Below are 21,867 nucleotides of genomic sequence, written 5' to 3'. Positions count from 1 at the left end.
GCTTGATTGGGAGACAAGCTATCTTTAACGCAACAACACAGTGACAGAGGTGCAAAATTCGACAACCTCAGCAGGAAATCGGCGAATTTCATCATTTCAATCACGCCACTAAACAAAATGTCCAAGGGGAAAACCGTGTTTGTTACAGTGGGAACAACAAGTTTCGATGCCCTCGTCGAGACTGCTTCAAGCAAACCTTTGTGCACGGTAAGCTTAACTTAGTTTTAAACATTTTATTATAATATAAGCTTGAAGTTGAAAGGCTAGTAGTAGTAGGCCGAAACATCATGGCCCTGTTCCTTCCTCACTAGGGCCATGAGTGCCATACGTACGTAAAAACGGGGCACCGTGAACTCACGTCGCGGTGATGACGTACACCGACGGCATCTATTTATAGGAAGAATTCAAAACACAAATTGCTATCAACTCACTGAGAGTTAAAGCCAATTCCAGCAGAATAGTCATTGAATAGGAACAAAACCTGCGCCTACTGCGACCAAGACATAACATGCCAATGCAATCACGATCTCACCGAGTGTCCCAGAACAAGTAAACTTCGACAGAATCTCCTTGAACACTTAACATGCTTAAAACCAGCAAACCATGTCTCGGATAAACAACATCTAGCAATCAACATACGGTACTAAGTTCACAAACCCTAAGATAATATCAGGAACTAAACTACTCCATTTACAAACCACGTCCACAATTCAGTAAAATAATATAATTAAAACTTAATTAGAACCAAACACACACACACGGCGACGATAACAGTCACAAGTCTGGTCTTTTACATCCTCAAATGTGCTCAAAATTTACGAACATGAGGAATGGTAGGAAGTGGTATTTATGAGAAAAAGTGGTATTTTATGTGTACCCTGGACCAGATATGCTCAGGAGTCTCAGACCTTCGTACGGAGAAGGACAGTGGAAATCGTAGTGACGGAGGTGTGAGTACTTCGGGCTAAAAGGCTAGAAGCTTGCCTTAAGCTTATCATCATGCTGATCATGTTTTTTTATTTATCGGGGAAAATCATTAGTGGACAATTTGAACAGACTTCTTATATAGTACACTACAATCATTAAGATTTTAATTTATGCCATGCCAAGGAGGAGCATGGTGAACATGCAAATAATGCCGGGCGTACATAAGGCCCTTCGCACTTGATTATTAGTTTCCTGTAAACTTACCGCCCGCGTCCAAAATTGAAAATCTCAAAATAATTAATTATTTTATTTTTATTTCTAATTTTCTCCTTTAAGATAACTTTCAACTACTTCTACTTGCCATTTTCTGACTTAAATATTCAACAATAATGATGAATGAACAAAGAGTACAACTCCACCTTCACTTATTTATAAAATCAAATATTGTTGTGAAATAATTAAATGCCTGCCCTAGTCAAAACGAGTCAATAGTTACTTGTAGTTCAAACTAAATAAAGAAAATAAAAGATAATTAATAATTAAAAATCAGCTCGTCCCTTTTTCAAAATCTTAAACAGGAAACTAATAATCAAGTGCGAAGGGCGTAACAATCATGACAATACATTTACACTAACACAGTAATTAGGTATGCCAGGCAAACCTTAGTTAACACATTAATTTGCTAGTCAGCGAAATTCGCCTAGACCGGGGACCAAACACAATTTACATATTTACATGTCGGTCAAAGAAACCTACATAAATATGTTTTCTATACTTCACTTGACCCAAATATATGATTTTTATGGTGATGAGCAGGCCCGTGCACGCAGGATTTTGTTTGGGGGTGCTGATTTTGAAAAAGTGGACTTTTTTCCCAAGGGGGGGGGGGCAATTTTGTGAAAAGTGGACTTTTTTCCCAAAATTTGGACCATTTTGACCAAAAAGCGTAAAAAACTGTTTTTTTTGCTACGCTACGCTTCGCAATTTGTGATATTTTTGGACTTTATGAATACTTTTGCAAATGTGGGGGGTGCGACGCACCCCCTGCGTACGGGCCTGGTGATGAGACACTCACACATGGAATTTAGAGCGATTTTGATAGCAGTTCCATTAAAAAAAGCTGCTATCATCATGAGACTAAGATCTAGAAACACCCCCATAATGCTGTTGTGGGGAATTTTGCTAGCAGAATCTTTTTGATGAAAGTCGATCTTTGAAAAGATTTGACTTTGCCACGGAAAGTGCTATGACAAAAGGTTTTCAGTTTTGCTTTCTTTACTCAAGGGCTTTAATTTGATATATAAAATGATGCAGTTTGATGGCAAATTTAAATTCACCTGAATTCAAATTTGCCATCAAACCGCATCATTTTTATATATGGCCATATATCAAATTAAAGACCTTGAGTAAAAGTAACCAAAACTGAAAAACGCTTTTGTCATAGCCCTTCCGTAACAAAAGTTACATCTTGTCAAAGATTAACTTTCGTCAAATATATTCAGCTAACATTTAATGCTTCAATTAAAAAACAAAACAGCATAGTCTCATGCAGAGGATGATTTAAGTAAGCCTACCCAACACTAAGTACTTGCGGTTAGCATTGTGTGAGTGAACATGACACCACTGCTTTCGCCCACTGCAAAGACTTGCATGGTTAATTGGACAGATATATTTACAATAAAAACACATTCAAAATGCTGGTCGATTTCACATTTTATGTTATCTACAGAAGGTGTGAATCATCCTTTATGCATTCATCACTTTTATTCTGAAATCTACCAAGTAATAATGACACACACAATTCTAAAACAACATCTTTTGCACAGAGTTCAATGGGATTTGAAAGGTAAAGTGGCGGTTTGGAGACTCTAGTGATAACAATTTTGCAATACATCATGATGGGGCTTCCTTAATTAAATCATTCTCTTGGTCGGGCTGACGTCACAAAGGGGAAAAGCCTTGTAAAAACCAGTGTGCGTATGTGCAGTTCTCCTTTCTCGAGCTGGTTGCTATGCGCACGCTTGTGCAAAGGGGACGAAGGGGACAATGTTCCCGGATGTTTTCAGAACGAGTGAATCCTCTGAGTCTCATGATACAAATTGATAGTGCAGCTTTTGGACACCCTGCTATCACAATCCCTCTAAAATTCCATGTGCGATTCTCTCATCACAAAAATAAATCATATTTGGGTCAAGTAAGGGGCTGTGCAATAATTATGAGCCCTCCGGGCAGAGTCTTAGCCAGAAATCAGAAACCACCCGTCTAAGCAGACACCAAAATTTGACCCTCAAATATAAAACAACTTGTCTATACCCATGGAAGGGTCACTAGGGTCAAATATGTCCTGATTTGGCCTTTTATACATGTCACTCTGAATTAGTCTCAAGTTCATATAACCTTAAAATCATCTGTTTTAGAGCTATCACATCTGTAAAATCCATTAAATCTACCCGTCTAAAATTAGATTAGGCCGTCTTAAAGACGGGTGGACGATGGCTGGCTAAGACCTTGCCTCCCGGGGAGAGGGGGGGGCACCTTGTCCCAACGGCTCGCCAAAAACCGCTTGCCCCCCCCTCTTGGCCCGCCAAAAATCGCTTGCCCCCCCCCTTCAGCCTTCCAAAAATCTTTGCTCCCCCTTGCACATGCCAAATTTTTGGGATCCCAATTTGCAAACTTTAAATGGTCTATATACATGTTGCAAGCGCAGTGAGCAAATAAATTTGCATATTTTTAAATATAATGCAAATTTTAAAATTGTTTCTGTACGGTTTTCCTAAGCCTTTTTAGAGCGTTTTATTTAAAAGGCGCCTCAAGAATGTGTGCCAAAAATCGCCACCCCCTTTTGGCTCCCCAAAATTTCTTACCTCCGGGGGCTACTTCAATTTGAAATGGATATAGGTGTAGGGCTGGCGCTTTCGCACTAAGGGGCATTCGGTGAGAGCAACATGTAAAAAATATGGGGTCATTGGGTGAGAGCATGATTTTTGGCATTCGGTGAGAGCAAAATGTAAAAAATATGGGGTCATTGGGTGAGAACATGACCTTTTAAATGGAATCTTTGGGTGAGAACCAAAACAGCGCCACAAAAACCTCGAAAATCAATTTCTAGTTCTAAATGGCTTCAAATTTCTTTATTTTTTCAAAATAAGTGATAAATGAAAGTTGCTGTTCAAATTGAACTTGTAAGGGTCTTTGGGTGACAGATAAAAAGAAAAAATAGGGGGGTCTTCGGGTGACAGAGCACGGAGCGAGCATGTGTTCGTAAAAAATATGGGGTCTTTGGGTGACAGCGATGCTGAAAAAGGGGTCTTAACAGCCCTACATACGCGTCACCTCCAAAGTTGGAGTGCCCCCGGCCCCCCCATTTTACCCTCCCCAGAGCTCATAATTATTGCACAGCCCCTAAAGTATAGACAACATATGCAGGTTTCCTTGACAAATCTTTTCTTTTCAATTTCTATGTAAATATGTATTGTGTTTCGGCCCCGGTTTAGGCCAATTTGGCTGACTAGCAAATGGGTTTGCCTTTCATCTACCGGTACATGAATGATGATGATAACAAGACTTAGTTAGTTTACATCAGCTAGAGTGCCATAGGTAGAAAACCCGGATTTCATGACTTAAGTGACGCGACCACGATGGCCATCATTTCTATTCACCATGTCCATTGAAGTGAGAGAGAATTGAATAGATGCGTGTTCATCACAACAGAAATTAACACAATTAATATTAGCATCTCATGAAAAGACATGAATGGGCTATCAATCTATTATTAAAAAAAAAAAAAAAAAAAAATAAGAAAAAAAGAAAAGAAAAGAAAACCTGCTTTTAGATCAGGGATAAGCTTGTGTTTGGTTTTGAATTTTAAACAAACAATAGTTACACATTGATGCTTAGTGAGAAGCATCCCAACGTTGTGTCCTTTTAATATCATATCCTTATGGTGTATATCCCTGGTGGGTGTACATGTATATCTCGCTACGTGGGAACTTATTGTGTACATTTTGCCGATAGCAAGTGCTGGCCACACAAATTCAATGGACTGCAAGATAAACAACCGCGAGCAGTGTGTCGTGTCATGTTGGCTCCTGATCTCCTAGTATGCTGTGCGGACACACTTACTGCAGACCATCACAATCTTCCGCTATGTGTTTCAGGGCTACATGTATGTCCAACTTAGTGGAGAGTCGTATTCCATTTTAAAAAAATGTCAGTATGATAATAACAGTCGATGTCTGTGCTGACAAAACTTGGTATCGATGTTGTCAACTATTGATGCTAGAGTATGTACATTGCTATCGTCTATCGGTCGATCTGGTTGTCCACATCCAACTTAGTTTCGTCAGCACAGACATTGATCATACTGACATTTTTAAACAGAATTTACTACTCTTGAGACTATAAGAATAAGCCGCACAGCATGTTATGACTCTGAGCTGGAGCCAACTTGACATGGCAAACCCACATGTTTTGTTCAGGGTCCATTGAGTTTGTGTGGACTATTAGCAGAGAAAAAGAAGATAGAGAAGCGACACTCCGTACAATTAACGTGCAAACGGCCTATATCGATGTGAGGACAGAAAATGTGACTCTCGTGCTAGTCTCGGGCGCGGGCCAGACTGTATGCGGTATGAACGACGAGTGTCAGAACCACAAAATTAACTGGTTGCGTAGGAGACTAGCACAAGAGTCACATTTTCTGTCCTCTGCTGTCCTCCGGAGTGTCGCGGTAATGCTATTAGCTTAAATTGTGAAATGTACACAATAAGTTCCCACTGTAGTACAATAGACACCCATAAAATGATAAAAGATGCCACGGTGGGATGACACGGATGGATCACTATTTTTTTCTTCCCCCTCAGACACCCCCCTGCGTAAACAAGTGGCCATTTCGCTTCTGCTTTCAAAATTAATTTGTTTTAAAACAATATATAAAATAGGCCTATAACAATAGGGGAACTTGTCCATGATTAGGTCTTCATTTTTCGAAAGTTTCTTACTAGGGGGGCATACCCCCCTCAGACACCCCCCTGCATAGTGCATAAACAAGTGGCCATTTCGCTTCTGCTTTCAAAATTAATTTGTTTTAAAACAATATATAAAATAGGCCTATAACAATAGGGGAACTTGTCCATGAAAGGCTTCATGCCCCGTCATTTCACAAATTTTCGGCTTTTTCAACATATTAAAACTAAACTTTTACACACTATATAGTGACAAAATGGTCCACCAAATGGCTTCAATTAGGTCTTCATTTTTCAAAAGTTTCTTACTTCTGAGGGGGGCACATCCCCCATCAGACACCCCCCTACGTCGCGCAAGCGCGACGCCATGCACGCTTCGCGCCCATTTTTGCTTGTTTATGATTTTTTTAAAGCACCCCGGGGAAGCAGTCCTGGATCCGCCCTTGGTGCATAAGAAAAATGGCGATTTGTTTGAGCAATTAAAAAAATGAAAGTGTTATATAATAATGGTATTTTCTAAACATTTTATTCATAGCTTAATAACCTAAGAAAATTTTAATGAAATTCTTAAACAAATTCTATAATAGCGGTATATCAATAGTGATTTTATCTTTGATGTTTTATTTCGAGTCTATTATGCACAGCGGTCCTATACCTTTTGCTGCATATAAAACTTTATTATGGCACTCTATACAGCATCTTAGTACTTAATTTTCAACAGAAAATTCCTGAAAGTTGAAAGAGTAAATTCAAGTCTCTCTTTCGTCAAACACGGTTTAAATTCTGGGCAAGTTGTCTGAGACCAAGTCGTACATATCCACCGATACAAAATTTGAGAACCCACGACCCCTTCAACAGGTTTGTGATGCAAGGAAGGATGCACACCTTGATTTCAGATATTTTGTTTGAAGTAATATTATTTTTTATGTTTTATTATGTGGAAGTCTTTTAGACCAAGAAAGAACTGCCACACATGCCATTAGGAATGAATGGTGTTTAAATGTATCCGAAAGTTTATCTGATATGGGGAAAGAAAATGAAGTTGCAAGGAAATCTTCACACCATTCCTACAGTTTAATTTTGATTTATATAGTGGGTACTCCCGTACCAAAATTGCATCGTATACGCCTGCACTAAGGTATCCACAGAGTATTTGAATCAGTAGTAGGCCCCTACATGTACACATGGCAAATTTTTTCGCCATTTTATTTGTGCATAATTCGAGGGGTGAGGGGTAAAAGTTACGCATGCTTTGTGCGTAAACTTGTGAAAATGGCGAAAATTATGGACGGCCCCTAAACCCATTTGGAATTTGGAAGATTAAGGTCATGTCTTCCATAAGGGGTGTATGGATTTCAACTGAAATAGCCCATTTTTGCCTCTGAACTCATCATTTTGACATTCATAAACCCTTGTTTATTTCTGCTATTCTTACAGCAATTTCAAAAGCTTGGCTACACAAGATTATTGTTACAAATAGGCAGAGGAACCTTTGAGCCAGAAGCATTTATTAAGCCAGGATTCAAGTTGGAATTCTTCAGATACAAAGATTCCATTGCACAGGACATCAAGGATGCAGACTTGGTTATCAGTCATGCAGGTAAGACCAGGGACTGTGGATTTAACATTTAAGGTGGTTATGGAGGCATTTTGAAAGTGCTCTAAGCATGATTTAAACAGATTAATTGAGTAGAGCAAAGTACACTGATCAATATGCCTTTTGTTTGGAGTTAATAGGACATACGGTTTTCAAAATATATCAATTTATATTTTCTTTGTATCTTATTGTTTTTATCAATAATCAATCAAGTTAAGGTGGCTGTGTACTCTCAGACATGCATGTAGTAAAAGTGCAATAACTTTGTAATTATTCGCAAAAACATATAAAAGTATACATTTTTATGAAGGCAAGACATCAATAAATCTTAATATAAATACAGATTTGGGGTAAAAACAACAATTTTAAAGAAAATCACAAAAAAGTGAGTTTTTGGCAATATTTGTTAGGTACATCATAACAAAAAAACACTCTTTCCAAAATATTTTATTTTGTTTTTAGCTCAATCTTGAGGCTCCATTCCAAAAACGTTTTTTTAATTTTTTTGATATTGGCCTTATTTTTTGAGATATTGACCATATAAGGCATCAAAATGAACTTTTAAAATTCAAAACGCCTATTTGCACAAAATGATGCCCAAAATCGGAAATAGACCAAAATATAAAAAAATGAGAAAACCGTTTCTTGAGTCGATCATGCTTTTTACGATGATCATATTTGCTTACAGTCTATAGATGCTGTATTTATTGAGTTATCGTGTACCTAAATCGTCATTTTACCGAGAAAATGAACATTGAAATAATGGCCGTTGAAGTTTAAAGTGGTCACATTTTGCACTTTCATCGAATCTCACAGGAGAATCGACAGTTTTCGTTTTGTAACTTATATTACGTGAACATCGGGTAAATCCACAGCCCCTTGAGAAGTTTGAGCGAAATCCATTCATAACTTGATATTTAAATCGGGAAAGAACTTGAAAAACCCACATTTTATCAGCTAAAACGGAGCCATTTGACCACTAGGTTTTTGTGAAATCAGTGCTTCCGTGGTGCTTCCATAAGATGCGCCGCGCATGCAGATAAGCGTCGCGTATTTGTGCATTAACAAATTGCGCGATGCGCAGCGCGATGAGTTGTTGCTTGCGCGTGTACCTTGCTGGTACAACAAAGATTTTCTTTCCTTTTCAATTTCAAGCACGAGTGGAATAGTGAAATAAAATCCTTAAAATATTGCAGTTGGAGTTTACAAATCTGGATTTTCATTCCTTGTATTTATAAAAAACATAACAAGGTACAAACATATCATAAAAACTCAATTTTGAGAAAGAAACAATGGCTAGAGTACACAGCCGCGTTAATGAGCTAAAATGACTGGAGAAGCTCATTTTACATATAATTTTTGCCAATATTTTGCTAAAAATCCATGCATAAATGTTCAGGGTACTTTTATTTTGCATAATTTTGCCTGAAACTTGGTCAAAGTGTTTCTAATATGTTCTAATGTATTATATAGTGAAGCCGCCCCTAATTTGCATATTTGCATAATTAATTAGCATTTATGCAAATGAGCTCATTAATTATGCAAATATGCTAATTAGAGGGCGGCTTCACTATATAATACATTAGAACATATTAGAAACACTTTGACCAAGTTTCAGGGCAAAAGTATGCAAAATAAAAGTACCATGAACATTTATGCATTGATTTTTAGCAAAATATTGGCAAAAATTACATATTAATGAGCTTTTCCAGTCCTTTTAGCTCTTAAACTATATTGATTATTGACAAAAACAATAGGATACAAAGAAAATATAAATTGATGTATTATGGAAACCGTATGTCCGATTTGCTCCAAACAAAAGGCATATTGATCAGTGTGCTTTACCCTACTCAATTAATCTGTTTAAAACATGCTCAAAGCATTTTCTCATTTCTAGAAAATGCATCCAATACCACCTTAAGGTACTACCATTGATCCACTAGTCCACTACCTACTTACAACTAACTAACTACCTACTATACTAGACAGCAACATGCATTTCTGCACTTGCAGCCTCACATTGGAGGAAAATATGAGGCCATTCAAAAGCCACCTTAAAACACATTTTATTGAAATGACTAAGCTGGAGCTGGACTCCTAAATTTTATGTTATTGTTGATGAAATATGTGCCATGTGTAATATGTTAATTATATTCTAAATGTGCAATATTTAATATTTATGTTTTGAGTTCACTTGTCTCGGTGGGTTGGAGGTGTCACACCCCTCGGGTGATAGTGTTCACGCTCCTGGCTCCTCCTGGCTAGCCTACCGGGACAATCTTTTAAAATTTTTATTTATGACATGCTATGTATGTGTATTTTTGAAATATTTTAGCCAGTTATGTAATAAATAAATAAATTTGATAACCTTCCATATGGCCAGATTCTTGGTATCTTGGAGCCTCTTCCACGGATCAATGGTGCCAAATCTATCCAAGTCCCTTTATATTATGTTTTTCCAAGTTGTTCTTGGACTTCCAGGTCTCTTTCCAGAAGTAGAGTGTTCTTGGGATGTGACGCTCACCCATTTTTAGGGTGATTATTCCCCTTTTCAGGCATGAAGCAAGGTGACAAAAAATGGGGCGCCCAAAGTTACAATCCCAGAAAACGCATGATAAGCTTAAACTGCAAAAAGTGCCCACTTACGACACACCTGCTCCTTTTAAAACAACTTCCTCCCATCTTCTATCACAAAATGCAATTTATTTTTGACCCAAATAAGTAAACTTTTCATTCTATTTGGTTATTTATTGTTTTTGCAAGGTGCTGGTAGCTGTTTGGAGACATTAGGAGCTGGTAAAGCTATGGTGGTTGTTATAAATGAATTACTAATGGGAAACCACCAATTAGAGCTGGCTAATCAGTTACATAGGGATGGGCATCTATTCTATTCCACACCAAGGTAAGCAAACTGGGGCGTAACCAGGAGGAAGGCAAGTGGGGCATACTGCTCCATTTGGAAAAAAAATTTGGGAGTGAAATCGTTGTCTAAAAAATACTACATCGATTGGCATGAAAATCCTTATGTAATTTGATCTGAAATGCAAAACTTCCATGTGTTCATTTGCAGACCTGAAACTTTTCCTCTTTTTATCTTTTTTCAGCTTTTTATGTTGATCAAATTTACGTGTTTTCTTTTATTTTCAGCCCAATTTGAACCATTTTACCCCAATTTTACGCTGTTTTTCAGTTTTTTTAGCATTTTCAGCATTTTTCACTAAAGGTTAGTTTCAGGTCTGCATTTGTGATACGCTGTGGAATTTGACAAAGTTCATGACTTTGTTAACAGAGGAAAAAATATGTGTACCAGTGATGAAAATCTTCATCAAATTGAACTATGATAAAACTGCTATACAAACTGAATTGAATAGAAAACACAAAATGACACTAAAATGGACTCCGAGTGATATCTGGTGCATTGCTGAAATGCTATGATGACTATATGTGACGTGACTGACGTCCATGTCAAAACCAGACACTTTTGGGCATGATCGTAAATGGAGAAATAGCCAAAAATCTGCCCGGGGGCGATTTTTTCACAATTTGGGTTTGTTGCGAATTTGTGATGTTATTTTAATGTTTAAAATATTGTCTGATAGTTTCAGATCGGAATATAACTGGCATCTTGTATATCACAACATTGTTAATAATATTTTTAAAAGCCGATCTCTCAATTTCCAATTTTATAATACCATAATTTACAAACTCAATATCTTCTCTTATGAATGTCCGATTTCATTGGGGAAAACGGCGTTGTGGAGCAAAATATCTCTATATTTTATGTAAGAACCTCAAAATTGGTAACCTGCCCAAAAGTGTCTGGTTTTGACATGGGATGTCACACATATTGTCGCAAGTTTCTGATTGAACTTTTGAAATGGCTTTCATTGTCATTAAAATTCACATAGGCCTAAAATATTTCTGCAAATTTTGGGATGGAAGGAAGGAATATTATTTTAATAAAATAAAACTCCTTCCATCCCAATTTATTTCTAGTTTAGCTGTTACTATATGGTCATTTTCACAGTAAAGGGTGTAACTTTTGATTTTTGGGTCAAAATTTCAAACCACTGAAATATGTTTCTGTTTACTGAAATCATGCATAGAAGCATCGTAAATTCCAGTAAAATAATGTTTCAATCAAGGCTTAAACCTTTTGATTTCTAATAAAAAAATTGACTTTTCCATAACATTTTGGTTAAAATCTAAGAAAAAATGTATTTTACATAACCTCAGAAAATTATGACATGAAAGCTGAAATACATGTGAAATCCCATTCCAAAGTAAGTCAACAGATATAAGTTAAATTTTATACCATGTTTTGCTATGTTTGTAATTGCAGTTTTGAAAATTTTTAACATCAAGTGTCATTTATAATGGAAATTTCCAAACCTTAAACATATTTTTAAAGTTTTAATTGGGTTCCTAAAATAATTTGAATGTCTAACTTCATGTACAAATACTACTTGATGAAAGGAACCTCCCAGCCAAGTTTCACAGAAATTGGGAGTTATTTTTGAATTGGCAATTCAAGCGATTTGTGTTTGGAGGCTTCAGTTAACAACACAGGTGATCATAAAAGTAAAATATTTGGCTAACCACTACAAGTTGACATAAAAAAATAGGTAAAAAATATCACAATTACCAATTTTCATGCTTTGCTTCTAAGTATTGAATTTCAGTTGTGACAAAATTAAATTATCACAGCAAGTCATTTTTTTTTGTTTCGAGGCTTCATGTTAACAATTGTTAAACATTGCAGAAGTAGTTTTTTGAAAACAACAGTGTTGGGATCATCTAAGCTGTTATTTTCTTGTGTATATTGAATCAATGATTCTATGCGGCAGATATTGTAGATTTATCACATGTTAATTTTTTCACCCATTTGTTTAGTATGGTGTTTTTTGCATGTGAAGCCTCCGAAACAGGCTTTTTTGGATATCAGTATATTTTTCAAACATTTACCATAATGTCAAAAAAAATTTTAATTTATGACATTCTGCACATATCAAGTAATAATTACAATGCAGATATCAGTATGAAACACACCAATTTAGATATGCATAGATGATAATTAATCTTATTGTTGTTTCGGAGGCTTCATTTGTTTCGGAGGCTTCAATTGTTAACGGAAAGTTTGTATTGGGTCCCATTTTCAAACGGTGATATATATCTCCACGATTTAAAAACATGTTACTTGAGGATCTACTTTGCTACATTTTGATAAATAGATTTGATGAGCTCTTTTATTTATATTTGCACAAGCTTGCTGAACAGTTTGTTTCGGAGGCTTCAAAAACGTTAACGGAAAAACGGCTCTTTGAAGTCAAGATTTTATAAAAATTTTAAAAGCTTGCAAATCGACTAATTTTTGTTACCCATTTCAAGTTAAGATAACAACTGTTATGAATCAAGAAGAAGTGAAGAAATAACCAAGAATTATGAACCAAAGCTACACCCACAAAGTTTGTTAACAATTGTTAACGGAAAATGAAGCCTCGAAGCGACAAATCGAAGCCCGGTTCTCAAAAATACAGGGCTGTTCACAATTAAATCTAATGTGGCAGTGTTTACTGAACATATGACTGTACTTTCAGGATAAGAAAAATTATCCATGAACTAACTGAAGAAAACACAGGGTTTTACAAAAATGTTACTGTTTTTATAGTTTTCAAAATGGCAATATTAAGTACATTTAAGCCTGCTAAAACTGAACGCAGTAACTCCCAAAGCTGATTATGCTACCCAAGGTAGCTGCTAACTAGATGACTTATGTGGCCAAAAATCATGGAATTCTGTGGCTTTATTAGAACACTACGGATTAAAATGTTAAAAATCCAAAGTTACACCCTTTACCGTGAAAATGACCATATATAATTTCATAGACTCTTTTAAACATGTAAGAGTCTATGATAATTTATCTTGATTGATGTAAGATCAATGAAGTATTTTGGGGTAGGCTGCAAAATGACAACATCACATTCACCACGCTGGCAGTTTTGTCACTTTTACCTGAAATGCAGATACTGGTATGAGGTTTTGCATTTCAGTGGTCAAATTACATAGTGAGATTTATCCTGCGTAGTGATTGGAAGTTATTCATAACCTCATGAATATAATGTGAAACGCGAGTCTCAATCAAACTTATTTATTTGCCAAAATGCAAACATGATGCAAAGTTACTAATAAGCAACAGTGTACCTCTGCGTAATATTAATGACTTCCGGCGCATGTGATTGGTATGGAACACACTTCAATGACTTTTGCGCAAGCATCATTCTACGTGAACAATAATTTACACACATGCAACTACCATATACATTTGTACATCGCATGGTTAAGTGCTTTGTAATTGGTTTGATAGGGGATCAGCTATTCCATTTTTTTAAAGGAAAATGAAAATGGAATCAAACAAATTGAAAAGTGACTTTGTATCAGGTATTGTGAAAAATCTAACCACTTTGCTTGGATCTTCTGCACCCTCCTGATATTCTTCGGTCCAAAAGCAAAATGTTTAGATTTTTGACAATACCCTCAAAACAACTGATGTGCAGTTGTTAACCTCCAAACTCAAGTCTTAAACATTTTTGTTGCCTTTGTATCTTTCAGCACCCTGTCAGATGTGTTATCCACAATGGACGTGTCATCATTGAAGCCATTTCCTCCCGGAAAACCAGAGAAATTTGCAGCATTCTTAGACAAAGCAGTGGGAATTAGAACATAAGGGCAGGAGATAGAAATCAGCTTCTATTAAAACTTATATTTTTATGAAATAAGTGATGTTGGATCAAAATCATGCAATCTCGCAAGGCAGGAGTGAGTCAAACCCAGTCCACTGGAAAATTTGTAAAACGTTACATATCAAGAGTCCAGATGCGACATATTGTCATGGACTGCCTAGTTGATGGTAATTCGATCAAGGTTTTATCATCACCATCACCAAAGCAAGTCCTGCCAAGGCTCATCAAACCCCAGTGCAGTCAGGGAAAAAAAATGGTGGCAGCGGTGGCCCTGGGTGTTTCTAAACACAAAGCTCCACCTTCTCTGAAAGGCTTGTCACATCCAGTGCTGTATCCATATATTGAATTCCAAACACCCAAAACCCAGGGCTATATCATCAACAGAAGTGTCCCAATCCTGGTGCAGTGGCGTAGATTTCTTTTTGACATAGGGGGATAGGGTTGGAAAAAAAAAATCTTGAAGTATAGTGAATCCAGCACCTTTTGGCGACAGATTCGCATGTGAAAAATTGTGCTATTTTGAAGCTTAACGATATGTGGTGCAAAAGTGGAATATATGTGCGCAAAGCGCACGGAAATGTGCACTTTTGGGGCTAAAATGGTCAAATATGAGGTTAATTTGGTCAGAAACCCATATTCATGCATCAACATTGGGGAGGGGGATTGTATGGGCCATCCCCCTGGCAAAATATTGGAGGCATCCCCCCAGAATCTATGCCAATGACCGGGTGTTTAGAAACACTGGGGCCGGGACCACTGCTGCCACCATTTTTTTCCTGAGGTTTGAGCCATGGCAGGACTTGACACACGTGTGTGTGGGTTTTAAAATGTCCTAGATCAGCCAGCAAATCCTCTTTTGCACTAGCATGCTCGTCTTTTAACCATGATATCGTATGATGGTACTCATGGTAGTTTGACTCCCAACCCACATGTGTAGAAACATTCAGTATTAAAGGAAACAAACATTCAAGTTCAGTCCTGGTAAGACTCAAACTTTCAATCTCATGGTTAAAATGCAAGCACACTAGTGGACTTCAGTCTTCGGTCTACTAGAGTAACACACTTACACCTCAGTGACAATATCCAAAGATTGCCCTGTGTTGGTTTTGCATTTAATACATATTGCATCTATCATCTCGTATAATATGGACAACATCATTATTTTAAGTAGGCCGAGTTGTTTACACCAAAACTAATGGTGTCGCCCATGTTATATAAAAACAATACCATTATTCTCATTCTTTAACCACTTCTTTTCAGATCAAAAAATTATGTCAAAATTAAAACTAGCAGCCAATACCTGTACTCATTAACTCTAGTTTAAGATCTTATTTGTTGAAATTGGTTGAGAATTAAAGAAATGGTGATCAAACCTAATGAAGAAACAAAATCAAAAGTTGCACTTTGGTGTTCTAGTTTTAACATGCTAATCATTGGAAGCACGGCGCTAGTTTTCTTTTACAAATCAGTAGGGCATGCAATGGAGCAGACTGCAACTTTTAAATTGGAATCTTCTTTGGGTTTTTGGATTGTCATGTCTTTATTTCTTGAAGAATTTCAACATACTAAATACTGAGCTAAAAGATGCAGCTGTTGGCCTCTGGTTCCCATTATGACATATTTGCCTTTGTTTAGGATATACAGGGGTGAACATAACTGGTTCCTTAATTCTTTGGCTTACTGTATGCAGGAAAGTTGAGAAAGACTCAACTTTCCTGCTGTATGTGCCTCTGATCGGTTCAAATAGCAAATTATTAACAGGACATTTAACAGTACGGAAAGTAAACTTTATTTTAATGGTATGTACTTAAGTGTATGTACATGTAGCTTGTAGCAAAGCTGACCATCATATGGACATTTGGACCTTTTGTATTGAAGATATACATAGAAAGGTTCATATAAGACCTAAAAATTTATGATGATATTTTTGCCGTTTAACAATTAATACAGGAGGAAACAGGAAGGTGATCTTGTCTGGGAATTGAACCCAAGAACTCTGGTTTACAAACCTGAGGTCCTGGGTTCAAATCCCCGGTGGGATCACTATTCCCGTTTCCTCTAATAATCAATAATTGCTTGGTGAATCTTATATAATTGTCATCATAGTTTTGGAATAAAATGTTATCTACCAACATACCTGATGAATTTATTCAGTGATGTTAGCTGAATAGCTGAAATCATGCATATTCATATTGTAAATTTTGTAAAGAAATTGGTAATAAATTAATCTTATCAAAGAATTTCAAACTTGTTCCCAGGGTATGGTTCTTCCTGCGTTTGCATGTGTGTTGTAATCTTGCTGCAGTGATGCAAAGTTTTAGTTAATACTTTTAATTAATGTCATAATGAACGGTGTCTGTCAAATTTCATAATAATATGTGATGCGATCAAGCAAAATCAGTCAGAACTCGGAAATATTGATTTTGAGATATAGCCAAAACAGAGGATATATTTCCTTTTGTTTCGGAAACTTTTTAATTGCTCATATCTTTGGAACATGTTGTTCAATTTCAATAGAGATTTCTGCAAAATGCAGCTTTGTAAATGCCTCTATCTTATAAGAAACTGAAAATTTAATATCCGAGTTTCGACTGATTTTGCTTGATCGCATCACATATTAGTAATAACTGTCAGGAAGTTTTTCTGTCCATGTTAAGCCGAAATAACAAGGCAAAAGAAATAAACCCCATTGGCTATCTTGACCAGTTGATGTGGATTTCTACGGGGCATTCAATATTGTAATTATGACATTGATTTAAAATTGCTGTGTTGTCCTACAACAAGGACAGTGAATTTGGCCGATTCCATTTGAGTGTTAAGTAGGGACATGTCACATGTGTAAACATTACAAAATTTAATGTGACCAGATCTGATCAAATCAGGCTTAAGTCGGCAATAATGGAACTTAGACAGACATGCAAACTTTGAAATCCAGATTTCCGTACTCAGAAGAACAAAAATCCGTATTTTGCACCCAAAACCGTATTTTAAAAAATGTACCTTTTGCATACCTGCCTACCCCAGAAACCCCAAAAGTAGAACACATAATTGCGAGGGAGCACTTGTGCGACCAAGCACGTAATGGCCGGGGTCCAGGGGCCCACCTTACGAATTTGCAATCAAATTTAGCAATACCAAAGAACCATTCCATCAAAGTAATAAATCAATACAGAAAGATGCTTCCTTTACGAGTTATCACTCATTGAAAGTGCTACTTTGCTATACTTTACATGGAAAGCGGCCATATTAAAGTCGTCATATTTCCTTAATTACATGCCTGATCAAGCTGATTGTCGGATATGTGATGCACAATTAAAATTAATTATTGAAAGATTTGGTGACCTCAGTCAACCTTTGACCTTGTACGTGACCTTTGACCTCACGAAATCGGGTAAAGTATGTAAACCAAACAAATTGACATATTTCTTGAAACATTGGGTTTTGTTACTTCTAATGTTGTTAGAAGTATGCTTTGTTAAATCTTTCAAGTTCAAAAAATCATTGACCTAACATGTTTTCAAAAAAAAAAATTAAACAGTTTAACACCAATGTCAATTAGAAGACTGTACTGGGTATAGCAGTTATCTATGCATGGTTAAAGAAAAATATTAATGTGCCACTGGGTGCATCATTGAGAAAACAAAGTCGGAAAGCATCTTGCAGGCTTATTCTTTTGCAGACCTAAATAGTTAACTAAATACTTCCAGAAGACATAGCATGATGTGTAGCAGTTAGATGAAGATGCTTAATAAAAAATATTAATGTGCATCGGAAACCATCATTGTATAGGCCTATAAATATTTCTTTAACTAGATTTCGCGGTTCTCGTGTTGGGTGGTTCTCATAATAGGCCTATCTCTAATTACCAAACACCCGTTACCCATATACCTGCCCTGACCTTTTAAACTACTATGATAGGCCTGCGTCTCTTCTTAGTGATCAAGACCAAACTTGACACAACTCTGTTTTGTAGCGGTGACGCTTACTTCGGTATCCATAATCTGGAAACCAATCATTCACCTCTTCCAAGCCCTGAGTGCCCTGCTACTACAAAATTACCCCGAAAATACCCCCGGTATCTGGATGTAGGCCGTTACTACTCAAGTAATGAAATCAAGCGGCAGAAATGTGAATTATGGACGCAATAGGGCCGTCCTGGTCCGATGAGATGCACCTGTTAGTCACATGCACACTGTAATGCTTTCCGATGCCCGCAATGCGCCCGTCGGTACTCCGCGATAGCTCCGCGCATACGCGCTCTGCGTGCACGCGATAGATCCGCGAGCACGCGATAGCTCGCGGACAGACGGACAAACTTTCTATAATTAGTATTAATAAGAATGTGCATGCATCGTGCGAAAGTCGGAAGTAAAAGGACGTAGGAAACCTTCTTGTAGGCTTATTCTTTTGCACCAATAGAGCTAAATAGTTAAATAAATACCTTCAGAAGACATAGCATTAGTTGGCTAATAAAAATATTAATGTGCATGAAAAATCTGCAAGTCAGAATAAAATTATTTCGGAAACCATCTTGTAGGCCTATTAAATATTTCTTTAATGTGCATGCATGATGCGAAAGTCGGAAGTAAAAGGAGGTTGGAAACCTTGTATGCTTATTCTTTTCACCAATAGAGCTAAATAGTTAACTAAATACCTTCAGAAGACATAGCATTAGGTGGCTAATAAAAAATATTAATGTGCATGAAAAATCTGCAAGTCAGAATAAAATTATTTCGGAAACCATCTTGTAGGCCTATTAAATATTTCTTTAATGTGCATGCATGATGCGAAAGTCGGAAGTAAAAGGAGGTTGGAAACCTTGTATGCTTATTCTTTTCACCAATAGAGCTAAATAGTTAACTAAATACCTTCAGAAGACATAGCATTAGGTGGCTAATAAAAATATTAATGTGCATGAAAAATCTGCAAGTCAGAATAAAATTATTTCGGAAACCATCTTGTAGGCCTATTAAATATTTCTTTAATGTGCATGCATGATGCGAAAGTCGGAAGTAAAAGGAGGTTGGAAAGCTTCTTGTATGCTTATTCTTTTTCACCAATCGAGCTAAATAGTTAACTAAATACCTTCAGAAGATATTAATGTGCATGAAACGGAAACCATCTTGTAGGCCTATTAAATATTTCTTTAATGTGCATGCATGATGCGAAAGTCGGAAGTAAAAGGAGGTTGGAAAGCTTCTGAAAAGGGGTATAATCCTTCTTGTCTTCCATGAGCAACCGCGTCACATCGGGTATAATCTTCCTTCCAGGAGCAACCACTGTGCATGATTGACGGGCTATTCCATTGCTCGTAATAGGGTAGTGTATTTTAGCGGGACAATACTGGATGGTGCACGCGCGCGTGCACGATGTGCAACAAGGTAGACTTTCGCCAAGACTTGGCATGTGGTTGTTGGTGTAGGGGTGTGGGGTGTGTGTGTATTGGGGGAGGGGCCGTGTTGTCCGAGATGTTAGGAATTATTTAATAATAGTTATTAATATTGGAAGAACGTTTTAAACTTTAACTTAAGGCATCAGTATAGGCCTACGATTTTATACTATTTTAGATTTTCAATTAATAATAAAATAGCATTTAAAAATTATATTAATAGGCCTATTTATTATCGCACGCCATGGTAACAATAAAAAAAATGGCACACTTTCCGATAAAAATTTGGGAAACAAATTAATTTTTAAAAAAATAAATAAAAACAATCTTTCTTAAACCAAATTTTCATGAAATTGAGGGCCATCAATAAACCAAAATGCACCCCGAATCTGTCGCACATCCCCGTAGTAGGCCTACCCTCCTTTCCATCCCCGTTGCCCTAAACTAGACGTGTAATATAATTAACCGCCACGAGTATTTTTTTTACCTGTAGGCAAGCTCACCCCTACAGTCGCAATAGTTCTAGCCCAGATAGCTTTAAACTCACGCCTACTAATAACGTACTGTCATCAAGTGATGGCGCTATAAGGTTTACCACGGAAGCTGTTTGGTTTACCGTGGAAGAAGATTATACCCTATATGAAGCTTCTTGTATGCTTATTCTTTTTCACCAATCGAGCTAAATAGTTAACTAAATACCTTCAGAAGATATTAATGTGCATGAAACGGAAACCATCTTGTAGGCCTATTAAATATTTCTTTAATGTGCATGCATGATGCGAAAGTCGGAAGTAAAAGGAGGTTGGAAAGCTTCTTGTATGCTTATTCTTTTTCACTAATCGAGCTAAATAGTTAACTAAATACCTTCAGAAGACATAGCATTAGGTGGCTAATAAAAAATATTAATGTGCATGAAAAATCTGCAAGTCAGAAGAAACTTATTTCGGAAAGCATCTTGTAGGCCTATTATATAATAATTTTTTAATGTGCATGCATGATCGAAAGTTGAGAGAAAAACGATGTAGTCAACCACTTTAACAGACCAAGAAAGTGGTCAAATGATACCAGTAATTCAGTCGGTAGTCTAATCTTGCAACTGTTTATCTTTTTAAGACACATTTTATTATTTTGGTCAAAATTCTGGAATTCCGTATTTTTTTGGAGGTGACCGTACTACCGTATTTTTCACGTTTTACCGTACACTAGTTGGCATGTCTGCTTAGATATAGGCAAAAAGAGAGGAGAAAATCAATTAAAAAACATAAGAAAATTGATATATAAAAGGTTCATAACTTCCCAACCAAGTATTTAAGAGAAATGAGGATTTCAACATCAGCTGTAAGGTACTGAGCAACTTGGTAATGGTTGTTACCTCAATTTTCAAAAATATGCCAAAAAATCAGGTTTCAATTAACAACCAATTTCATTTTAAAGGTCATTCATTGTGCTTTACTCATCATGTAGCACTAATTTTTGGAGATTAAAAAATATCCTGTTTTGCACAATGAACAGGGCCGTTCGTAGGGATTTTGCCTCCCTAGGCAAAGCCTCTCCCTGCCGCCCCACCAAAGCATACCAAAAAGTGTTAAGGGGGGGTTAGTGGTTACCCCCTTCAAAACTCATCAGTTTTGACCTAAGATTGTATACTGCCCATGACCATTTTCCTTAATGGCGAAGATTTTTTTTTTATATTGGTGGTTGGAAAAAATTTCTTGGAAGTATAGTGTATTCAGCACCTTTTGGCGACATAATAAGTTTATTGTAGAAATGCGCGCCAACACGCTAAAATTTTTGCCTTTTGAAGCTTAACTGTTGAAATATGGTGCAAAATGGGAAAAAATGCACTTTTGGGACTAAAATGGGCAAATATAAGGTTAATTTGTCAGAAACCCCCATCCCCCCGGAATCTACGCTTTTGGTTTTCCTTCATTTCTGTATGTTTATCCCACTTTTTTCTTCTTCAGCACTTAATGTTTTCTGTTTTTGTTCTCCTCTCTTCCATTATTTCTTTCTTCTGTTTTTTCACCGCCCATTTTCATCTTCCTTTTCACCGCCCGTGCCCGTGTCTTTTTTCCTTTTCTCAGATCCCCCTTTTCCTTTTCCGCCCTGTTATCTGTAATTCCATTTTTTTCTTTTCATCCGCCCTCAATTTTTCTCCCATTTTCTTTCTCCATTCCCGTTATTTCTTTTTTGCGCCCCTCTTGCGTTCGCCGCCTTACCTGGCCTAATGGTCGGAACGGGCCTGACAAT

At 36.8% G+C, this 21,867-nt stretch overlaps 1 protein-coding gene across 1 annotated transcript; it reads left to right on the top strand.

The window, feature by feature from the left end:
* Positions 1-11: 11 nt before the first annotated feature.
* On the top strand, positions 12-16,468 carry LOC140145949 (UDP-N-acetylglucosamine transferase subunit ALG13-like). The gene is made up of 4 exons (XM_072167687.1): positions 12-207; positions 7,329-7,491; positions 10,252-10,390; positions 14,098-16,468. The coding sequence occupies exons 1-4, from the start codon at positions 118-120 to the stop codon at positions 14,210-14,212; spliced, it is 507 nt and encodes a 168-aa protein (XP_072023788.1). The 5' UTR covers positions 12-117; the 3' UTR covers positions 14,213-16,468.
* Positions 16,469-21,867: the final 5,399 nt, after the last annotated feature.

The sequence above is a fragment of the Amphiura filiformis genome, chromosome 2 (genome assembly GCF_039555335.1).
Source record: "Amphiura filiformis chromosome 2, Afil_fr2py, whole genome shotgun sequence".
Classification (NCBI taxonomy): domain Eukaryota; kingdom Metazoa; phylum Echinodermata; class Ophiuroidea; order Amphilepidida; family Amphiuridae; genus Amphiura; species Amphiura filiformis.
Note: the sequence above shows the minus strand (reverse complement) of the source record. Positions and strands in the feature narration are given on the sequence as shown.

Excerpts from the sequence above, each read along its gene's own strand:
- LOC140145949 (XM_072167687.1), top strand. The coding sequence starts at position 118 with ATGTCCAAGGGGAAAACCGTGTTTGTTACAGTGGGAACAACAAGTTTC. Across the intron at positions 7,492-10,251 it reads CTTGGTTATCAGTCATGCAG|GTGCTGGTAGCTGTTTGGAG; the intron begins GTAAGACCAGGG and ends TGTTTTTGCAAG. Across the intron at positions 10,391-14,097 it reads CTATTCTATTCCACACCAAG|CACCCTGTCAGATGTGTTAT; the intron begins GTAAGCAAACTG and ends TGTATCTTTCAG.